Source organism: Leucopleurus acutus, assembly GCF_964270905.1.
Source record: "Leucopleurus acutus genome assembly, chromosome: 11".
Taxonomy (NCBI): Eukaryota; Metazoa; Chordata; class Mammalia; order Artiodactyla; family Delphinidae; genus Leucopleurus; species Leucopleurus acutus.
In genome coordinates, this window is record NC_139152.1 from 93756843 (window position 1) to 93780152 (window position 23310).

The 23310-nt window shown below is 50.7% G+C and overlaps 2 protein-coding genes across 2 annotated transcripts; one reads left to right on the plus strand and one right to left on the minus strand.

Moving 5' to 3' along the window:
• Positions 1–1623: 1623 nt before the first annotated feature.
• Positions 1624–8245, minus strand: LOC309968800 (UPF0193 protein EVG1; the record flags this gene model as incomplete). The annotated part of the gene is made up of 7 exons (XM_082850273.1): positions 8147–8245; positions 7736–7846; positions 6682–6744; positions 3006–3188; positions 2170–2301; positions 1887–1987; positions 1624–1695 (listed from the first exon to the last, which is right to left on the minus strand). Exons 2-7 carry the CDS (start codon positions 7836–7838, stop codon positions 1624–1626), a joined length of 654 nt encoding a protein of 217 aa, XP_082706399.1. The 5' UTR covers positions 7839–7846; positions 8147–8245.
• A 150-nt stretch (positions 8246–8395) lies between these two features.
• On the plus strand, positions 8396–18891 carry POLR2F (RNA polymerase II, I and III subunit F). Its single transcript, XM_082849460.1, has 5 exons — positions 8396–8517; positions 9811–9880; positions 13913–14043; positions 18136–18207; positions 18711–18891. The coding sequence occupies exons 1-5, from the start codon at positions 8498–8500 to the stop codon at positions 18799–18801; spliced, it is 384 nt and encodes a 127-aa protein (XP_082705586.1). The 5' UTR covers positions 8396–8497; the 3' UTR covers positions 18802–18891.
• Positions 18892–23310: the final 4419 nt, after the last annotated feature.

Here is a 23310-nt window from a genome sequence, read left to right on the forward strand (position 1 = left end):
CTCACTTAAGTCAACTGTAGCCTGTGGGATGTGGGCCCAGTGGGGCCAGATCTTTCCATTTTTCAAGAGAAACTGGAAATCCAGATGGTGCGTGTGTGTGATTTGTAAATGTCGGCAACCGATGCAAATTTAAATCGAGGGCAGGCTGCTGTGGTGTCACGGGTGGGCCGACTTTGTCCTGGGCTGTCCTGGGTTCTCTGGTTCGCTGCCCCTGGGCCACGTGCTGGGGCCTTCGAGGTGGAGGGCGGCTGTCCTCGTCATGCTGCACCCTTGGCCCTCAGGTTCTGGAGGGTGTGTGGATACAGGCTTCTCATGGAGTGTTACAGAGCCCAGCCCCTGATCTGGTCCTCTCTGTTTGTCTGTTTGGGGCTGCAGGGCCGTGTTTATTCTGCAAACCCAGACTTGGGTCATGTGGCCTGAGAAGATTATATGAATCCCTCCAAGTGGGATGGTTGGTTGAAATTTCTGAAATACTTTGATTTATGGGGACAGAAAAATGACAGAATACTGGAGACCATAAGGCTTGTGGTTGTCAAGACACGGGGACTGCCGTGTGCCGTGCGCCAGGCCTGGGGCGCTGCTCCTGGGGGCGGATGTCTCCTCAGCAGCCCTTTGAGGCAGGCCGCACAGGCGAGCCATCGGAGATGAGGCTGCTGGGCTCAGACCGCACAGGCTGGGAGTGGACTTCCAAAGCAGGACCCCTTCCGTCTGGGTCCCTCCCACCCCTTTGGGTTTCTTTCTATGGGCTGTGCGTTTGGTAGAAAGACAGAAAGCTAACTTTTAATCCTGAGTAGGCTACTTGCTAGTTAAATGGCTCTGGTCATAGCATCTTGGTGAGCCCTGGTTTTCACATAGGGATAATGTATCATCACAGGCATTTACTGAGAATCAGCTGAGAGTGACACTGGCACCTGCCGTCGTGCCCGGCCATGGGGTGCTCCAGGAGCCTTCGTTCCATTTTCACTTGAAATGTGCAAAACAGCTAGAAACCAACTGGGCGTGAAAAATTCTAACCCCTTGAACAAATAAGGTTTATCCCTCTGAAAACAAAATGGTGTGTGTGATGACCTACGTTAAATGTGTTTTATTAGCCTGTTAATCACAGTGGTTAAATATTTGCCCAAAGCTGTAAGAAGTCAAATAAGTAGGTCCTAAGACAGGTAGGAAGAAAGGAATCATATTCATTACTAAGTTCAGAAAACCTAATGTGCCGGACACAGGGACACGCAGTGGGTGAGGCTGTGGGAAGGGAGCCCAATGGATGCCCTTAGACATACACCCAAGATGGTGAGACCTGGATCCTTGCTTTCACTGTGTGTGTGGCTCTTTCCCCAAGAAAAGACTGTGTGTGTGTGTATGTGTCTGTATCTGTGACTGGTCTCAGAGGCTCAGCTGACTGAGGATCCCTGGGCAGCGTCTCAAGGAGAATCAGCTCATTTTCTGAGACGTGGTCCATTTTCTAGCGTGCTATGTGCAGGGTGCCCTAGGTGGGGGCAGTGCTATACAACCATTTACATGGCTGAAGGCTGGGGTGGGTGGGCTGACCTGGGGGTGACCCTGCTTGGCAAGGGGGTGGGCTCCAATGGTAGAGGTTGGGCTCCCCCGCCCCCCTCCGGAGGCAGATTAAGTGGTGGCAAGAGCCTTCCTAAGTTCCTCACTCCTCTTGTGGTCAAGGTCTTCCATTTCCTGTAGTTTCTGCAGAGGGCATCAGGGAAAGCTGGGGATCAGGGAAGGAACTCCAGGAGCCACCGCAGATGGGAGGCTAGAGCCGGACTCCCGAAATGGCCGCAGCAGACCCTTTATTTCTGCTCACATCTCGTCCTCCACACTCACAGGGGTGCATCGCCCCCTCCCCACCGGCTCCATTTCCTTGTTGCTTCTCCTACCTGCGAGATTTCAGTAAGGATGATCGCTTGGTACTGTCTGCCCTGCCCTAGGGCCTCCATGTCAGCCAGGAATTCTTTCCTCTCCTGGATTTCCTTTACCACTGGAAAGGGAAAGGGCCGTCAGTGTACAGGGCAACGGGGGCCCTCAGGCTCCCAGGAGGGATGGCAGGGACGGCAGGTTGCTTTTCTTGGGAACAGGAAGCAGTTCTGCGGTTGCCCCTCAGGGATTCCCCCCTCCACACACACTCCCCTCCCCAGCGTAACTGGCCCATCAGGGGCTCACATTCTTCAAACCGGTCCAGCTCAGGGGCTGGGTTCTCCTGTCGCACAGGAGGGGGCTTTCTTTTCCGTTCCGCTGGCTCCTTCCCAGTGGCAAAAATATTTTGGAGTCTTCGCTTCTCCTTCTCCAGATCTCCTGTTGGGCCCGGACATGGCCTAGTTAAGGCGTGAAGAGCACCCCCATTCATGGTCCGTGTTCCCAGTTGGGCACGCTCGCTCCAGGGTAACATGGGTAGGGCTTCTGCAAACCCAGCACCTTCTACCCTAGGTGTCCCTGAGCTGGTCAGTCATGATAGGCAGGAAGGGGTTGAAAGGACCCACAAGAGAGCTTCGTCAAAACCCACATGTTGCCCGGGTACAGAGCAAGGCTAAGAAAACTCAGTGACTGCCGCAGTGCAGCTGGGATGGGGAGGCTGCCTGGGAGCTGTCGGAGGGGCTAGCCCAAGAGCCATGTCAGGTGCCAAGTAGAAACGGGTGGGGGGGAACGACTCCCTGAAATAGGCTGCAGCGCAGAGGAGCCCTGGGTTCCAGGCACCGTGTGAGCTTCAGAGAGCAGTGGCCGTGATGCCTGACCGCCGAACATTCATCAGAGATGGGCGGAAACCAGTTAATGGTTAAAGAGAGTTCCGGAAAAATGTATGAAAACGAACACCTAACTGGTTTCCCGTGCACCCTGAATGCCCCCAAGCTAACATGTGCTGAGGTTCAAGAGCATCGGTATAAACAACGTGAGAATTTGATTAGCTGCCCGCTCCGCGCTCTGCGGGCTGCAAGTCTCCCTGCCCCCTACCCCCTCGGAGGGCGGTAGGAGAGGGGCTCTAGTGGAGGCCCCTCACTTACGGGTGGCCTGGGGCTTGAACTGCTCCCGGCTGTAGGCCCCGTCGGCTTGGCACATGCTGGCAGGCCGGAGGTGCGACCGGACGGCCAGGATGGGAGGCAAGTAGGTGGCTGGGGCCGGCTGCTTGGAAGGCAACACCCTCTGGCTGGAAGTTGGACTGCACTGTAGGGGGAGAGTGTCTCCTCCTGCGGAAGGAAGGGTCAGGGTGGGGGGGCCCTCCTGGCTTTCTTTTTTTAGTTTATAAAAGCGGTCCCTACCTGTTATAACAAGTCAAACAGTACAGAAGGGTCTTCCCTTCTCCCCTCCGAGCCCCCCTCTACAAGAAGCCATGGTAACAAGTTGGTGGTCTCGGCCCATTCTTTTTGTTGCTTACATAAACATGTTCAAAGATATGTGTGCATATGTAAGATTCATGTTTCAAACACTGGATCATACTGTATTCTATTCAGTAATAGACTCTTAACAGTCTATCATGGACATCTTTCCAGATCACTCCATTTATATATAACTTATTTTTTATAGCTGTATACTAGTCCTTAGAAACATTATTTATTCAATGAGTCTCCTAGTTTCAGAAATGCAGGAAATTTCCAGTTTGTTTTTTTTTAAACTATTTCAAACAATGATGTAATAAACATCCTCGTACATCCAGCCTTCATCCTGGTGCTTTGGTTTCTATAGATGGATCCCTAAAACCTGCTTGGTCCATGGGCAGGGAGGGGTGGTTTGGATGGTGCTAGACACCGATCCCTCCTACCGTCCATCCCCACTGCCTTGACCCACCCAGACCTGGGGCTCCTCCCCCAGGCCAGCCAAATGTGTCACCTCCTACCTGGTTGACTGGCCCCTCCTCTCAATTGCCTTAAAGCCCAGCTCAGCACAGTCCCCAGCCACTGTTCTGATCTGGCCCCTGTCTACCTCCCTTACATTTCCAGCCTTCTATCATCCATCTGGCAAATACGTATTGAGCGTGTACTCTGTGCCAGGCCCAAGGCACTGGGGGTAAAGTGTGAGTAAGATGAAGCCCTGCCCTCGTGGCACGCACATCTGGGGTGTAGATGATGATAAAACAAGTAAAATATATAGTACGTTAGTGACAGTACAGCGATGGAGCACAGGGTGTGTCGGAGCAGGATTTACAGTTATAAATAGGGTAGCCAGGGAAGGCCGCATGGAGACAGAGACATTTGAGGAAAGACCCCAAAGTGGTAAGAGGCCAGCCCTGCAGGTATTTCAGGGAAGAGCATTCCAGGCAGAGGGAATGGCAAGGGTAAAGGACCTGAGGTGGGAATGTGCCTGGAGTGCCTGAGGAACAGCCAGGAGGTTAGGGTGCCAGGAGCGGACTGAGCAAGGGGTGGGGTGTAGTGGGACTAGAGGTCAGAGGTCACGGAGGGCAAGAGACATACCGGGCCTCGTAGGCCTCTGGAAAGACTGGCTTTTACTGTGTGTGCGGTGGGAAGCCATCGGAGGGTTCTGAGCAGAGGAATGACATGAGCCCTTTAGCTGCCCTTGAAAATACAGCGTTGGGACTTCCCTGGCTTCCCAGCAGTTAGGACTCTGCACTTCCACTGCAGGGGGCATGGGTTCAATCCCTGGTCCAGGAACTAAGATCCCACAAGCTGCTCGGCACGGCCAAAAAAAAAAAAAAAAAAAAAAAAAAATACAGCGTTGGGGGTCGAGGGTACAGGTAGTCACAGTCAGGATATGGTTTGAAGGTCAAGCAGACAGGACTGCTGATGGGTTGGATGTGGGGTCTGGGAGAAAGAGGAAGAGGAGACAGGATGTCTCTGAGGTGTCTGCCCTGAGGAACCGGAAGGATAGAGCTGCCATTATTCCCCACTACCCTTCCCTTCTCACACCCTCTACCTAGGGCCACACCATGGTTTATCTCTCTTCTCTGAAGAGATGCTGTGCTTTCTAGAATGTTCCTCCTACTCTCTCTGCTATTTCTACCTGTCCAGTACCAAATGCTACCTCTTCCTTTGGCTCAGTCTCAGTAAATAATTATGGCCCAAGTAATTCTGGGAGTTCAGGTGAAGGAGAGGAATTTGTGGCTTGCAACAGAATTTGAACTAAGCCTCAAACCAACAAGTAGGACTTGGTTAAGAAGAGAGGAATAGGGCTTCCCTGGTGGCACAGTGGTTAAGAATCCTCCTGCCAATGCAGGGGACACCGGTTCGAACCCTGGTCCGGGAAGATCCCACAAGCCGCAGAGCAACTAAGCCCGTGCACCACAACTACTGAGCCTGTGCTCTAAAGCCCGCGAGCCACAACTACTGAAGCCTGCGCGCCTAGAGCTCATGCTCCGTAACAAGAGAAGCCACCGCAATGAGAAGCCCGCGCACCACAAGGAAGAGTTGCCCCCGCTCGCTGTGACTAGAGAAAGCCCGCGCGCAGCAGACCCAACGCAGACAAAAATAAATAAATAAGATAAATTTAAAAAAAAAAAGGAAGAGAGGAATAGAGAGATGATTCTAGGAGAAGAAACCAGACTCAACGCCAATGCTTGGAGGCACTATTTTAAAGAAAAAACTTTTAAGGAGAACAAAACTTCCAGGCAAACCGGTGACTTGTGTTGCCCTAACCACTAATGCAATTAGTCCTTCAACTAACGTTGAGCGCCTAGGAGTCAAGGTACCATGGTGAACAAGGCGGACCCAGTCCTTGGTCTCCTGGTATTTACTTTTAGTGGGATTTCTAGCATATTCTTTGTAGTCATGTTATAGGGGACCCCAAATGATTAGTAGACTGCTGAGCATGGAGATTGAGTTCTGTGACTCAGCCGTGTTGCGGTGCTAGGCAATGGCGGCCTGAGTTGTCCTTGTCTACAATGAGGAAGGAGATCTGACTTCTGAACTGGTCTGACGGAGCCTCCCTCCCTCTGCCAGTGCTGGGCAGGCACTGTCGATATTTGTCTCTCTGACTTTCTCATCCCTATGCCTCTGTGGTTGACCAGATGCCTCCTGATAGGTACCTTCTTTCTGGAGAGACGGCAATAGCTATTGGTAGATTCAAGTGAGATTTGGCAGGTTTGGACCTTCTGGCATCCTCTTAAAGGTAACTCTACAGATCTCTGTTCTGATCCACTACGTGTTGATTCAGTTAAATCTCAGAAAGCAAGGTTGTTTTTAAGATCTTAGAGAGCACCTTGTTATTGTGCCCATGTACATTCACTTTTTTGTTTTCCTTGAAAATAAATAATACAATGTGTGGTTAGAGGTGAGCTGTGGAAATGTTTTGCATACTTTTGCTAAGTTGGAAGCCTGCCAGTAATCTTGTTCCTGCCAGCTAAGCTATGAATGAAAAAATCTATGAATGAGACACACACAGTCCTCTCCTCTGGCGAGCTCATATGGTATGTGTGTAAGAGGGCGGGATTAGTTTGTAGACTTGACAACGTTCAGAGTATTTGGCTGGGCAGGAAGTCTCGAGTGGGCTGTGATCTGTTGGGAAGGTTGGCTGGAGCCAGACTGCAGGAGGGGCTCATGTGCTGTGACCCACGTCGGGGGAAGAAGCAAAGACCCTGCAAAGTCAGTTCCCCAGGAGCAAGAGTCAGAAATACTATTCAATTTTTCTTTCTCTTTTAAAATGAGGTCCCCTACTTCTTAATATGGAGAAGCATGAAAAATGTGGCATAGGATCCCTCTGCCCTGGAAGCTTCTGCAGATGGCCTCTTACGTTTCATGGTGTCCATGATGTGGCGCCGTTGGAAGTTTGTCAGTTTGGATTCCTTCATCATCACTGCAGGACAAAGCACTTCAGTGAGGCTTCCTGAGCTGCAAGCAGATGCCTTTATCTCACCCCATTGAAATTTAACATTGTATCACCTCCTGCCCCCATTCAGCACTTGAGTACTTGGCCGCCCCCCCGCACTGCGGCTTGTGGGATCTTAGTTCCCCGGAACAGGGATTGAAGCCAGGCCCCTGGCAGTGAAAGCGACGGGTCCTAACCACTGGACCGCCAGGGAATTCCCTTCCTTTCCTGCTTTGTTTTTTTTCTATAGCACTCATCACTACCTAAGTTCTATGTATCTTATTATTTGTTACCTTCCTACTAGAATATTAGCTCCATGGGACCAAGAATTTTTGCTTGTTTTTCTTTTCTTTTTTTTTTTTATTGCTGTATTTTCAGCACCTAGAACGATGTCTAAAGCACATAGTGGGCTTAAATTTTTTTTGTTGTTGAGTGAATGAAGGAATGAATGAACAAAAATTCATTAAGCATGTGCCAGGGGCTGGAGCTACAATTGTAGCTACAAATGTAGCCAAAACAGGCATCCTGTCCTGATGGAGTTCATGAACTAGAGGGGCAGATGGATGTTGATTCAATGTTAATTCAACGGGACACACTAGGTATCTGACTACAGGTTGCCAATGAAGGAAACTGACTACTAAGTATCTGACTACTAAGCCCACAAAGGAAAAGGTATTTGGTAGAGTGCTGGCGCCTAACAGTTGGTTGCACTGTGGTGGTGGGTGGGGAGGAAATAAAGCTTCCCTGGGGAAATTGAACGTGTGATCTAAGGGACGCAGGGGAGTTAACTACTCTAAAATTCTTAGTTCTTTGACTTTTGGCCACTTCCAAGTTGTAGGACCCCTGAATCTTTCTGAACTCCAGGCTTCTTATATGTAAAATGGAAACAGCAATTGCTAAACCATAAGTCATGCAGGGGAGAACTGAGTTACAGAGAGTAACTGTGACCACCGCTCTTCTTGTCCTTTAACGCACTGACCTCTGAGCAGCTCGCAGGTCTCTGGGGTGTAAGTGGCCGGCTTGGGGCAGCGCCAGAACCCTGTTCCTTTGGTCACTGTCTCCACCCTCTCCTGGGAAGCCATGGAGGGCTCTGAGGAGGGAAAAACGCAACGACACAACCCCTGTCTCCCAGATCCAACCTCTGCTCCCACACCCCCAACACCACCCATAGTTTGGGAGCAGGGATCGGGTCGCAAGAGAATCGTGATGCCGTCTGTGAACATCGCGAGAGTGCCCGATCCTCCCACCCAGAACAGATCCACTGGCAGATCCACACGCATACAGAGACCTCAACCTGACCTGGCGCCTGTGTCAGAGAAGTCCCCTCGGGAGGAAAGGGGCGTTAGGGTAACCGTGCCCGCTGGGTGACACGCCTAAACGGAAACCTCACCCTAAAGTAAGACCCCGGCTGGGTGATCCCTCCCCACAGAGAGCGGAGGCTGCGCTCAGCAGATCGTAACCAGGGCTCTGAAGCAGCACCCGCGCCGGGGCGCCGCAGAAATACTTTTGAGATCTCAGCGACTAGAGCCCGCAGCTAGCCTGTCTGGCTACCATGGTAACGCGCACGCGCCGCTCGGCGCATGCGCACATTTATCGCCGCGCCTGCCTCCCGGAAGTGATTACCTCTAGGTCACGGCGCAGGCGCAGAGTACGCTTGGCGTCGAGCGAGGAGGAGGCGTGCTCTTTGCGGGTCTCTGCTCGGGTCTGGGGCGCAGAACCCGGTAGCTGTGGCGCGGGTGTCATGTCAGACAACGAGGACAAGTGAGTGCGGGAGCGAAGTGACTTTTGCGGAGCCTCGCAAGGGGCGGGTGAAGCGGGAGCCTGGGTCGAAGGAAGTTGAGGAGCCAGGCGTCGGGGGGCAGTGTCTGAGGGCACTGGGGGTGCTGAGGGGGCCCGCGGAGCTGGAGAAGGGTAGGGCGGTGAGCCGGCAGCATAGACCCGGCCAGAGGCTGGGCACAGAAAGACCCTGGCTCGAGGGTCCAGAGAGGATCGCTGAAAAAGGTATCTTTCAGCAAACTTCCGCTGAGTCGGGCTCTGTGTCAATACCTAATAGGTGTATTAGGTATAGTCTCTGCTCTCCAGGTGGGGTCCCTTTCTAGAAGAGGGGGCAGGCCCATAGACATAATGCCGGGTCGTGTGAATTGCGTAGTAGGTCTGCAGTATAGAAGTAATCCCGAGGAGGGTCTGGGGAGACTTTGATGTGGTAAAGGTCTGGGAGGCTTGCAGTAATCCAGGTGAGAGAAGGCAGTGACTTGCACTAGGGTGATAGTAGTAGAAGTGGTGAGAAGTGGTTTTGAAGTCTGGATTTATTTTGAAGCTAGAGCCCAGGAGATTACCTGACGTGTGGTGTTGGAGGAGAGGTCTATCCTGAAGATAAAAATAGGGGAGTTCTCAGCATAAGTATATTAGTCAAAGCTGAGAAACAGAGGAGATCCTCAGGCGGGTGTCAGTAGAGAAGAGGAGATGTCTGCGTGTCAGAGCATCCCAACATGGAGTGCTTCGGGGGAAGAGAGGAGACACCGGCAAAGGAGACTGAGAAGGAGTAGCCAGTGAGGTGGGAGGACACCAAGAGTGTGAGGAGTCCTTGCAGTCAAGTGAGGAGAGTGTTTTGAGTGAGACGAGTGGTCCTGTGGGCCAACTGACACATCAGGCTAAATGAGAACGAGAATAGTCCATCACATTTAGCAATGTGGAAAACATGAACAAACTTGAAAGGATGGTTTGGGTGGAATCATGGAGGTGAAAGTCTTTGGAGTGAGATGATGACAGGATGGGAAGAGAAGAATCGGAAACAGTGAAGATGGAAAACTCTTGCAAGAATTTTGCTCCCAAGGGGAGCATGGAAGTAGGGCTCTGTGAGGAGGGAGTAGAAAAGTAAGCTTTTTTTTTTTTTAGACGAGGAACTCAAATGACTTAATGATTTATTAAGTGATTCACTCATTAAGTAGATATTTATTGAGTGCCTCCTATGCTAGTAACTCAGATGAGACACAGATCTCTGCCCTCTTTGATTCTACTAAGTGGTGCTCTAACTGGCTGCTGCTTCTTGTACAGTTTTGATGGCGACGACTTTGATGACGTGGAGGAGGATGAAGGGCTAGATGACTTGGAGAATGCCGAGGAGGTCAGTATCTAGCCTTGGGCTCCCCTCTCTGCAGCCCAAGCTGCTGCATAGCCCAGCCAGTGATGACTGACTGAATGCATCTGCCTCCCGTCTGTGGTCAGGGCACCGCCAGTTAGAGTGAGGAGAGATCTAGTCCTGGGTAGTGGAGGAGCCTCTCAGGGTGGGCCTGAAGGCTTTTGTCCACTTGGAGCACAGCACAGCGCATGGCTTCTGGGGCAGTTAGCTCACTGACCGGCCACCTGCTCCCTCTGGGACCTTATCTCTTCTCGCTGTCCCTGTCATGCCAGGGAGACCCCAGCTCAGAACGTTTGACTGTGCTGTTCCCTCTTCCTTTTCCTTAGATATGCACGTGACCTGCTCCTCAGCCTCATCAGGTCTTTGTTAAATGTCACCTCAGTGGGGCCTTCCTGACCATCCTGTTTAAAATTGCCACATTAACCCCTTCCTCCAGCATCACCACCCTGGCACTCCCTGTCTTTTCTCTGTTTTTATACTACACATTGTACTTAACTAATTTTGTTTACTGTTTGTCTCATCTCATTATAATGTAAGTTCTATAGGAGAAAGAATTTTTTTTTTTTTAATTTTTTTTTTTTCTTTTTTTTTTTTTTGCGGTACGCGGGCCTCTCACTGTCGTGGCCTCTCCCGTTGCAGAGCACAGGCTCCGGACGCGCAGGCCCAGCGGCCATGGCTCACGGGCCCTGGCTCACGGGCCCAGCCGCTCCGCGGCACGCGGGATCCTCCCGGACCGGGGCACAAACCCGCGTCCCCTGCATCGGCAGGCGGACCCCCAACCACTGCGCCACCAGGGAAGCCCGGAGAAAGAATTTTTATCTGTCTTACTGCACTATCCCAAGTGCTTAGAATACTATCTGACATGTAGTAAGCACTCAGTAAATATTTGTTGAGTTAATTCTTTATTATAGAATTTATTCTTCTGCCTATAACCCTGTACACACCTTTTGCTCTAATCATACTCCACAATTAGGTGTCCAGACCTAGTACATTCTCTCCCTCCTCTGTGCCTGTTGCGCATGCATTTCAGCCTGCCTGGAATGCCCTTTCCTTCCTCGTTAGCTTGGCAGCTCCTACTCATCCTTCTAGACCAGCCCAAGTCTCATCTCTGGACTGTATTCGTAACCCCCAGTATGAGGTAGATGTCTCTCACTTTCTTGTTAAGTTTGTGGCACACTTGCGTACTTTTTTTTTTTGTTAATTTTTTTTGAAGTGCTTTGATATTCCATTTTATTTATTTAAATACACAAGCTCACACACACAATTACAACTCTGTAAATTAGTGAAATGGCACTCATTGGATGAATTAAATTACAACCAGTAAATGAGTGAACAGGAAAGACAGAGTTAAAGAAGATAATTTGCAAAACATATAACTGAGAAAGTACATCTATACAATGAATTCTTACAAATCAGTCATAAAAATGCAGAAAATCCAATACAAAAAGGGGCAAGGGATTTGAACAGGTACATCACAAAAGAGAATATCCAAATAGCTAATAAATATATAAAAAAGATGCTTAACATCATTAGTCATCAGGAAACTGGAAAGTAAAACCACAAGACAGCACTCCACACCCACTGAGGTGGCTCGAATTAAACCAGACAAAGCAGACATCTTACAGTGACAATACCAAGTGAGAAGAAAGATGTGGAGCAATTGGAGCAACATTTATATTATTCTGGTCCGAGTGTAAATTGGGCCAGCGCTCTGGAAAACTCTGTGGAGTTATGTACTAAAGGGGAGTATAGATGTATATTTTTTAGGGACCAGTGATCCCGCTCCTGGGTGTATACCCAACACAGATGCATACTTATGTTGACCAAAAGACATGTACAAGAAAATTCATAGCATAATAGCAAACTAGTCCAAATGCTCATTATAATTGAACGATTATATGGATTGTGGTATATTCCAACAATAAAATCCTAGATGGCTGTGAAAATGAACAAAGTACTGGTAGACACAACAGAATGGATAAATCTACAAATATAACATTGAGTGGAAGAAGCTATATAGAAAACAGTACATAAGGTGTGATTACATGCACAGGAACTTTTTTTTTTTTAAATTTTTAAATTTTATTTATTTTTTTATACAGCAGGTTCTTATTACTCATCAGTTTTATACACATCAGTGTATACATGTCAATCCCAATCGCCCAATTCAGCACACCACCATCCCCACCCCCCCCGCAGCTTTCCCCCCTTGGTGTCCATATGTTTGTTCTCTACATCTGTGTCTCAACTTCTGCCCTGCAAACCGGTTCATCTGTACCATTTTTCTAGGTCCACATACGTGCATTAATATACGATATTTGTTTTTCTCTTTCTGACTTACTTCACTGTGTATGACAGTCTCTAGATTGATCCATGTCTCAGCAAATGACTCAATTTTGTTCCTTTTTATGGCTGAGTAATGTTCCATTGTATATATGTGCCACAACTTTATCCATTCGTCTGTCGATGGGCATTTAGGTTGCTTCCATGACCTGGCTATTGTAAATAGTGCTGCAGTGAACATTGGGGTGCATGTGTCTTTTGAATTATGGTTTTCTCTGGGTATATACCCAGTAGTGGAATCGCTGGATCATATGGTAATTCTATTTTTAGTACACGGGCCTTTAGTACACGGTACACGGGCCTCTCACCGTTGTGGCCTCTCCTGTTGCAGAGCACAGGCTCCGGACACACAGGCTCAGTGGCCATGGCTCACGGGCCTAGCTGCTCCGCGGCATGTGGGATCTTCCCGGACTGGGGCACGAACCTGTGTCCCCTGCATCGGCAGGCGGACTCTCAACCACTACGCCACCAGGGAAACCGTATTTTTAGTTTTTTAAGGAACCTCCATACTGTTCTCCATAGTGGCTGTATCAATTTACAATCCCACCAACAATGCAAGAAGGTTCCCTTTTCTCCACACCCTCTCCAGCATTTGTTGTTTGTAGATTTTCTGATGATGCCCATTCTAACTGGTGTGAGGTGATACCTCATTGTAGTTTTGATTTGCATTTCTCTAATAATTAGTGTTGTTGAGCAGCTTTTCATGTGCTTCCTGGCCATCTGTATGTCTTCTTTGGAGAAATGTCTATTTAGGTCTTCTGCCCATTTTTGGATTGGGTTGTTTGTTTCTTTAATATTGAGCTGTATGAGCTGTTTATATATTTTGGAGATTAATCCTTTGTCTGTTGATTGGTTTGCAAATATTTTGTCCCATTCTGAGGGTTGTCTTTTCGTCTTGTTTGTGGTTTCCTTTGCTGTGCAAAAGCTTTTAAGTTTCATTAGGTCCCATTTGTTTATTTTTGTTTTTATTTCCATTACTGTAGGAGGTGGATCAAAAAAGATCTTGCTGTGATTTATGTCAAAGAGTGTGCTTCCTATGTTTTCCTCTAAGAGTTTTATAGTGTCCGGTCTTACATTTAGGTCTCAAATCCATTTTGAGTTTATTTTTGTGTATGGTGTTAGGGAGTGTTCTAATTTCATTCTTTTACATCACACTTGCATACTTTTATAGCACTTGTTGTTTTGTTTACTCTTGTCTTTTTCCCCAGACTATGTATTCTTTGAGAGCAGAAACTCTTAGCTTTCTGTCTCAGCACCTATTATGATGTCTGGCACATGACAGATGCTTAATAAGTGATTGTTAAATATATGAATATGTAAAGATGGGGTGCTTGTTCCTCTTCCTCTTAGGGTGATTTGTTGTCTGTGCTCAAGGACTTCTCTTCTGGATGAGGCAGCTGGCTTTGGACTCCCTGATCATGAGTCCTTTTTTACTAGGTCTGAGACTTTGGCCAAGTTAGCTAACCCTCCAAGCCTCTAAAATGGGCATTGTAATCCCCACCGCATAAGGTTATTGTGAGGATTAAATGAGGTGTTAACAAGGCAGTTGCATGGTCACTGGCACGTAATAAGCAGTAGCATAGTGGTGGTTATAATCGCTGTCGTCGTCATCCTGCCCCTCACCCCCGATAATGCATCCTGAGATTTTTCCCTCTTTTCTTCCTTGGTGTCCAGGAGGGCCAGGAGAATGTTGAGATCCTCCCTTCTGGAGAGCGACCGCAGGCCAACCAGAAGCGAATCACCACACCATATATGACCAAGTATGAGCGAGCCCGTGTGCTGGGCACCCGAGCCCTTCAGATCGCGTGAGTATGAGCCTCCTCACCATCTTTTCCATCAGACAGGCTACAGGGAACCTGCACGCTGTTGGTGCGGCTCAGCCTGGCACCTGACCACAGACCTTCCCTCTTCTCACACGCTGAACAAGGGTGGTGCTGTCCCTGTGTGCCAGGCACTGTGCTAGACCCCCTGCCCTCAGAGAGTTTGTGATCCAGTGGAGAAACAGGACATAAACATCTGAGAAGTCAGATAACAGTACAGTAGAAGAATAGTGATAAGAATACAGAGTGTAACGAGTGCCTGTCAGTTAGGGAAGCAGAAATAAATAAATAAATAGAATAAGATCAGCCCTCGACCGTTGTGGGCTGGTTAGTTGGGGGTGCTGCGGCAGCACCCCCCTGGGCTTAAGGTGGTTCTTGAGTCGATAGACAAGGGCCAGCCCAGAGGAGTGGGGGAGCCCTCCATGTAGAGGTCCCGCTGGAAACGTGAAAGCACAGAGCAGTGAGGGGGGGGTCGGGGATTGGAAATTAGCAGCCTTTCCTTTGTCTCCCAAGCTTGGAGCTAGTTGAAGACTAACAGGATTCAGGAGCTAGCAGTAGGCAGGTGGGGATCGCCAGGTGCGACGCTTCCGTGTCCACCCCAACAGCCGTGGGCACTGCTGCCGCCAGCGGCCCTGTGTGCAGGTGTCAGCCTGCCTGCTAAGCTTGTGGGCATCGTGGAGGACAGGTCAGGCGGCTTTGAGGAAGCAGGGACTCTTGAAGAGGCTGGACCACAGATGCATGCTTTCCCCGCCAGGCTCCCTTGTCAGATGAGTTCCTCCTCCGTTGTGGCGAGAGTAAGTGGGAAGACATAGAGGGGATGGGCACGTTACTGTGGCTCTCGTGGAACATCCTCCGCGGGGAAACGTGATGCCGGGGAAAGGAGCCCTACCCCAGACCTCTTATAAGCTGCTGTGGGAAATGGTGGGTACCTAGAGGAGAGGGTGCTTCAAGTAGGGAGTAGTCGAAACTAGGCTTGAAATAAAAGCTGGGGCCAGAGTTGTGGGGCGACGCGTGCTGGCGGAGTGGTGATGCTCAATCTATGCGTGCATCCGTCCCCACCCCGCCCAGGTTTTTAAACAGCATTGGGCTTCATCTCCTCCAGTCTCGTGGAGTGAAGGTGGCCACCGTGTTCACCTCGATAGAGGGCTTTATGGGCGGGCAGCGTCGTTCCTCACCCACTTGGCAGCAGTAGGCGTCCTGCCAGCCTGGTTGTGCTCCTTGCTGGTCTGGGTGAAATGAGAGCTGCACTCAGTTTGATGATTTTGGTATCGCTGGGGTCAGGATCCTCTAGGCCTGCACCGCAGTTATGGTTGCCACTGGCTACATTTGGTCATTTAAATTTAAGTAAAACGAAATAGAAGTTCAGTGTTTCGGTCTCATTAGCCACACTTCGTGTGCCCAGTAGCTCCCTATGGCTACCGTAATGGGTAGTACAGATAGAGGACATTTCCATCATTGCAGAGCACTGATTGGGCAGTGCTTACGTCTGCTAAACATGATCAAGCAGAAAGAATAATTCATAAATTATTTTTCAAACAAACAGACTGTATGCAAGTTAAAGTCTGTCAGCATCGAATAAGATATAGTGCTTGCACCTGTCGGGGATGCAGAGCTGATCACAATTCCCCAGGTCTCTAGGTGTTTACAGTCTGGTGGGAGAGATGGACCCGTTCTAAATACCCAGAACCCAAGGCGGATGGGATTGCTGCTTTACAAGAGAAACAAAAGAGAGAAGGGAGTAATGGCAGGGGTGACTGGGGAAGCCTCATGAAGAGATTAGAATTAAAGCGAGGTGGTTTTGAACGTATCCCAGGCGCCAGAAACAGCACTAGGAAAGGTCCAGGTAGAGGCAGGCATGTATGGATTGTAGTGGGGGAATGGCAGGTAGCTTGGGGCACAAGACTGGAAAAGATGTCACTGGTTCATTGAGTGACAAGTTCAGAAGATGGGCTTGCATTTGGTGGACAGTATGGAGCAGGCATTTCAAACACTACCGAGGCCCAGGTCCTGCTTTCCTCGGGGAGCAAGCCTCGGTCTAGCTTAGTCTAGTCTATAGTGCTCTTTCTGACTGAGGGCTAGGGTGCTGTCTGGTGGTTCCCCGGCTGCTGTAAGTCCTTGGACAGCCAGGGCTGGAGCTTATCCTGAGTACGAGGCCTGCAATTCTGCACTTAGTAGATGCTGAACAGATGTTTCTTGGATATTTGTGGATGAAACCTCTCTCTGGTTCACTAGCCCCACCTGGTGGCTGAATGGTTGCCACAGGTGGAGACGTTCCGGGCACACTCTCACTTCCTGTGCACATAGTAGGGCTGGATGAATTAATGCTGTTGAGTTATTCGTATCTTGAAAGAAATAAGGCATATGCAGATCAGGGAAAGCATTTTGCCCCATTCTTTAAAGGTTTACATTTTGGGGAAGTTCAAATAATTATTGAGAGAGGATATAGAGAAAGTTAAAGAACTTGGTCTCTGCCCTTGGGAAATTTTCAGGCTTTGGGGAGTAACAGACGTCAGAATATTTAGCAATGAAATTAGTAGATTATTTAGTGTGAACTGGTGGCTCTCCGACTGGCTGGTTATGAGAAGCACCTGGGGAGCTTTGCTAATGCAGGTTCTCAGGATCCTTCACTAGAGAGTGAGGGGGAAGGGTCTGGGGAAGGACCTGGGAACCTGTATTTTTAGCATACTTTCCCAGTAATTTTGATGATTATTAGGTTTGGGATCCATTAGTGTAAACTTGAGCTGGAATCAATAAGTGTGGCTTCCTAGAGGAGGTGGGCCTAGAACTGGCCTGTTTGTTTCTAGAGCCTCTGCTGTGGGCCAAGTGTTGTGCTAGGGCTTGGGGTCCTGGGCCACCAGGTCGCGTTGGAAAACTTCAAACAAGTAGTCACAGTGTAGTGGTAGTGGTGCCAAGAGAAGCGTATGTAAAATGAGTCAGGGCACTGAGGCCTCAGCAAGTGCTTTCCCGAGTGGAGACATCTGAGCCTCTTGCAGGCCTGTAGGGAGAGGAAGAGCTTGTATGAGGATGCAAAAAAGGAAACAACAGGGTATGTCTAGGGAACTGTAGTAATTTGGTATGGCTGGAATGTGGGGTAAATATAGGCAGGTAGCATGAGAAGGTACTAGAAAGGTAAGCAGGGGCCAGGTGAGGTTCTGCCTGCCTGATGGCTGTGGGGTGTCATGGAAGGGTGGCAAGGAGGTGAGCGCCCCACCACAGGCCCTGTGTAGAGGCTGGAGGAGCAGGACCCTTGTAGGGGGTATTGCCAAGTCAGAGAAGGAAAATGAGGCGAGCTGGGCCCCGAGGCAGGGCTGGGGGGTCGAGTTAGAGTGGTCAGAAGGGTGAGCTTTTGCACGTGCGGGTCCTTTGTGCCGGAACACTCTGCTGTGGCTGCAGGCTCAGGAGTCTGTGATGGGCCCTGGGGGAGGCCCTTGGCAGGGGAGCTGACATGACGCACGTCACACGGCCCAGTGATGAAAGCTCACACTTGTCCCGTTCACAGTACCGGGCTTCAGTTTGTGAATCACCAGCTTTTAAAAATAATGGGAGGTGGTGGAGCACAGTAGGGAGGAGCCTTCGGGGTTCAAACCTTGGTTCTACCACTTACTGGCTGTGTGTCCTTAGGCAAGTTACTGACCGTCTGTGCCTCAGTTTCTTCATCAGTGAGACGGAAGTAACAAGCGTGCTCACCTCAGATACAGTACTCTGAAGGGCTGAGAGCAGCCATGCCACCTGCTCTTTGCTTGTTCCAGTAGTGCTTTAGCATCATTGTTGTGTGGGCGTGGCAGGGCTTTTTGTCTTCATTTTCAAATGAGGATAGTGAGATTTGGGGAAGAAACTCAGTATCTTTGGAGGCAAAGTTTAAGTCTAGCGTACAGGCTCCCGCTCGCGTACCCTTGCTGTCAGTGCCCCGGAACTGCCGCTCCGCATCCGCTGTGCCCGCCTACCTGGAAGGTGCCCTTTCTGGGTGAGGGCTGGGATGCTGATCTGATCCTGTTTGTGAAGCTACCCCCCGACTTCATGCTGGGCCTTTCTCCCTGTGTTTGTAGTCTCCCCCAACACCTGTCCCTGTACCTACAGGATGTGTGCCCCCGTGATGGTGGAGCTGGAGGGGGAGACAGATCCCTTGCTCATCGCCATGAAAGAGCTCAAGTAAGTCGCCCAGATCATGGTTCACTGCTCCAGAGCCCTGGGAGGCAACCCTTGGGTTCTCTGCTGCTCACCCTTCCCCCACTTCCCTGATGGGAAGTGTGGTTCTTGTTCCTGTAGACCCTTAGTTTGTTTGGGAGTCAGCCCTGCAGGGAGGAGGAGGGAGGGGGAGGAGGGGGCAGGCAAAGGCGGAGGGGAGGACATTGATGAGACCTTTGCTGTCTGTCCGAATTTCCCTGTTCCTACTGCAGTTGGCCTTACCAACATCCCTCTACGTTTCCCCCTCCTCCCATCAGCCATGGGGTGGCAGAGCCCTTCCAGACTCAAGTGCCACACTCAGAGATGCAGGAACTTCTTTTGTTGTAATTCCTTTCCTACCAAGTGCATTCATAGTCTCAAGAGGATGCTGCTGAGACCTCTCTTGCCTTGCTTTCTGCACATCTGTCCCTCTGCTGCAGGGCTGGGGTCACCAGCCCTCATGTACCTTGACTTCTCCCCTGCCACAGGGCCCGAAAGATTCCCATCATCATTCGCCGCTACCTGCCTGACGGGAGCTATGAAGACTGGGGGGTAGACGAGCTTATCATCACCGACTGAGCCGGAATCGTCTTCCTGACTGTGCCTCAGCCCCAGTTCCTAGTCTCATATTCTTTATACGTGTAAATAATAAATTCTTCAACATTTCAACCCCTCCGCCTCCAGCTGCCTGGGAGGCCTACCCACTTCTTCCGCCCTGCTGCCTGGAGGGTGCATCCATCCCAGTGGCCCTGCGACTGTCAGCTCTTTAGGAAGCACCAGGGGCCCTGACCCCCTGTGGCTCCCCCACGTCCCTCCCTCCATCTCGTAGTCCACCAGAGCAGAGGCTGCTGCAGGAGACACCTCAGCTGCCTTCCCAGCAGACAGACAAGCCTTTGTGCCCAGGGAGTTGGTTGCCACGGAAACCCCCAATTTCCTTTCCAGTGGGGACTGGCTGCAGGGGCTTCTCCCTTCTCAGGAGTATCACAGAGCAGGTCTCATCAAGCCACCCATTGTTTCCTAAGGACCTGCCTCGAGCCTCTTATCGTGGGCTCGGATCCCCTTTCAGGAGCCAGTGCCCCAGCAGGAAGCTTGGGGATGCAGTGATCTCCTGCCCTCCCCGAGAGAGCCCTGCCGGGCAAGTCAGCAGCTGGACCAAGGGCCGAGCACCTGCCCACCCCTGCCTCCCCTTCCCCCCCTCGATCCCCACTCGTCAGGCCACTCCCCACACACCATCCTTCATGACCCACCTCTCTGGTCTGCCACACCCATACCCTCTCCTTCCCAGCTTCTGGAAGGTGTCCTTCCCCTTCTGCGTGGGGCCCCTGCTCCTCTGAGGCCTTCACTAGGATGGGTGCTGGGATGATGGTGGGCAGGGGAGCAGGGCTTCTGGGTTCAAGGCGTGACATTAAATCAGGACTGGAGCTCCCCTTTCTCTGCCCTAGGTTCTAATGGGTCCTGTTCTCTTCACTCTGCTTACCCAATCAATCATGCTGGTTCCTCCCTTCCTCGGGGTTGGCGGGTGGGGGGAACAGATGACAGGGAGAGGGTGTATACTGACACCAACAGGGATAGAAGGGAAAACGGGCTTCCTGAATATTCCAGCCTTGACCTCCCTTCTGCTGCCAGCTCCCCTCACGAAGAGGAGGAGCTCGCCTGACCTCTGCAAGAGGCTGGGACCCTGGGTATGGGTGCCCCCTGGACAGGGTGGGAGTGATGAGCATCCCCAGGAGCGGGAGGGGTGTTTGCTGCTCTGGAGAAGGGTTAATTTGGGGGAGCAGTGGACTTCGTACCCCCTTCCACCCTCCTCCAAGCCTGTGGAATCCTTTAATCAAGTTGGGTGCTGAAATTTCAGCTCTGAAATGCCGCCTTTGTGCTGGCATCCAGGCGGCCGCCCCAGAGTGCGGGGGTCACTTTCTTGGCCCCGTTTCTCTAAATGGTCTCTTTGTTCCTGCTGGGCCGCTCAGTATCAGATGTGATTAAAGGGAGATGGGGCTTGGGTGGAGGAGGAGAGAAGCGGCTGGGAGAGGGAGGGGGTTAACCCTTAGGGGATAGGGTGTAGAGGAGTTGGAGAGAGGGGTGTTTTTCCTCCCATCTCCCCCTTCCCATTCTGCTGCTCTTTCACGGAGTCAGCCCCTTCCAGCTTAGCTGGCCAGGCCAGGGCATGGTCTCCTCAGCCCTCTCCCGATACACCTGCCCCTTCTCTGTTTACATGTGGAGCCGCTACTGAGGCCTGAGCTCATCCAGAAGCTCAGGTCTAAGGCATGAGCACAAGCTAGGTCTCCCGACTTCTGCCGGGTTATTTGTTCTTTTGGGCCATTTCCCCTTCTCCCGTATCCCCAGTGACTTTCCAGTGAGCCTCACGAGGTCCTGGAGGTGGTGATTTCATCTTCTTGATGTAGCCCCTCCCACCTGCCCTGCCAGCTCCACGTCCACAATCCCACTGAGCACAGGAGACTGGAAATACTGAACAGACCAGAAATGGACTGATGTCCTGCTTGTCAGTAGAGGGAAAGGGTGGGTTGTAAGAATTATGAGCACATGAGGTTGGTACTGATTGATCCCTAACAAAATTCTAGAATAGGCTATTGCATAGTTGAAAACACTTGGATAATAAAAGGATCCTGGAGCTAGCATAGGGTTTCTAAGAATATCACCAAGTGAACCAAATTTTCTGTTTTCAATGGTTACTGGTCTGGTAGGTTGGAAGAATGCCACAGATACAGTGAACCTTGATTTTAACAAGGCATCAGGCAGTCTTTCTGTGCAGCTATGATGGAGAAGCGTGTACTTCAAGGTGATAAAATTAGATTCAGAATTGATTGGACAGTCTTTTCCCTAAGAGTATAGTTAACAGAATGGATGGAGAGGTTTTTAGTGGTGTACACAGGGCATGTCCCTCATCATTCCAACCTTTTTTCATTAGTGACCTGAATGAGGATATTCAAGTTTCAGACATAAAGCTCAGGAAAACTATAAGTTGGATTCAGAATTCTGAAGGATTTAATAGGTGGGGAAATGGTCAGATGCAACAAGATGAAATCTGTTAAAGATCAATGTAAAATCCTGCATTTATCTACAACACACAACATCAACAAAACACTAGAAAACCACTTGTATACAGGTGGTCTGACTTGGCCGCAGGTTTTATCTACAAGAGCAGGGGTTTGTAGTTACCACTCCGCTTCATGGGAGCCAGCGGTTTTGGCGAAGTGGCCTGAAGAGCTTGCGTGACATAGCTTCCAGATGGCAGTCTGGCCACTCGGGAGGACTGGGCTAGTTCTTGGTGCCCCCTACCCCGCCCAAGGTCCTGACTAGAAGGTGAGGGGCTGGAGCCCACAGACAGAAGAAATAGATGCAAGATCTGGGGATGCTGGCCTGGAGCCGTGAAAGCGTCATCGCTTTAGATTACAAGCGGAAGTAGGGCAGGTGGAAGAGATGGTTAAGGGCGCAAGCTTTGGAGTCAGCTGGCTTCAAAATCTGCACCAGCAGTTCTCAGCACCCACCTCGCAAAGTGTCAGGTCCCCATCTGGGAAATGGGGATAACGACTGGACCCACTCCCTCATAGGCCTGAAGGATATAAAGCACTTGGCCAGGGAGCACCCAGTACATGGTAGCTATTACTGTTACTATGAGCTGAGTGTAAGGAAGGACTTCCAACCATTGGAGGTGTCTATCAATGGAGCACGGGGAAGAGGGGAAGAGATTTCCCTGTCCCTGTGGTGGAGGAGCTCCTGGCGCCAGAGTGCAGGTTGGAATTCCGTTGAGGAAAGAGCTTTTGGGGAGGAAACCCTGAAGGATTAGATGGCATGTCTGCCATCCTGGTTTACACTTAGACACAGGCACCTGCTACGAGGACTCGGCTAGATCCTGGTGTTGGACAAGTTGTGTGTGTGTGTGTGTGTGTGTGTGTGTGTGTGTGTGTGTGTGTGTGTGTGCGCGCGCGCGGGCGCCTGTGTGTGTTATTGGGGGAGGTGGCAAGTGGAGGGTACAGTGAGAGAAGGCCCATCCACCCATCCTAAAGGACCAGGCCTGCTGACTGCAGACAGCAAGACATGAGGCCTGGTCTACCTTTCAAATACTTGTTCCTTGAATTCTGTGCAAGGCCCCCTCTCTGCTGGGCGAGAAAGGGCTGCTTGGAAGGCGCTCTCGCTGAGTTCCAGCTGGGTCAGCAAGTGGCCCACCTGCAGTGTGGGCACAGCTGGGCTGGGGGCAGAGCTCGCATCTGAGGCCTCAGTTCTGAGCACATACTGACCCCACTGTGATGCCAGTTGTCCTAACCTGCTGCACTGGGAGAGAGGAGACCTTTGGATTGTCTGTTCTTTGCATTCTACCCCTAGCTACTTTCAGAAAGTGTTTGAAAAAGCACAGGTACAGGGATAAGAGACCAAGAGACAGGCCAGGTCAGGCCCACCAAGCAGGTAACTGGAACCTTTAATTTTATTATGTAGAATGCTTAATGCAGAGTTAATAGGGGCTAGAGTACCTAGCAGAGGGGAAGGGGGAGAGGGAGCTACTGAGATAAATAAGAGGGGGGCAGTAATGAGTTACATGTGGATTGGGGGGCTGCAGAACAGGAAGATAGGGGCAGAACAGAGCTACATACTTTATTCAAATACCATTGGGAGGCAAAGGGCAAAAGGCCAGGGCAGAATGTACATGTCAGGAGTTTAGTGTCTTCGGCCTGCTGCCAGCAACCTGGGTGCTGGGCCCTGGGTCTCCCCCTGGAGCCGAGGGTTTGGGCCTGAGCAGCCTATAACTCTGGGAAGCCCAAGGAGTTGGGGCTGACAGAGCAGGGGCCACAGAGCCTGGTGAGGGGAGAGGGAGTTGGCGGGGAGCCGGGAGGAAGGCTCTGTGAATTGTCTCCGAATCCTGGGGTCCCTGCCTCCTCATCTCCTGGGATGTGCCTCAAGATCTGGGAGCTTGTAGTGGAGCAGGACCTGGGTCCTCTTTCTCCATTAGACAAAGAATGAGGTTACTGGCATGAAATTGGATCTGGGGGCCTCTGTGCCAATCCCTTCCTGTGTTCAGGAGGGGAGGGGGCACTGAAGGGTTGAGGAGACCTCCCTCTGAGCTCCCCCCCCCCCTCG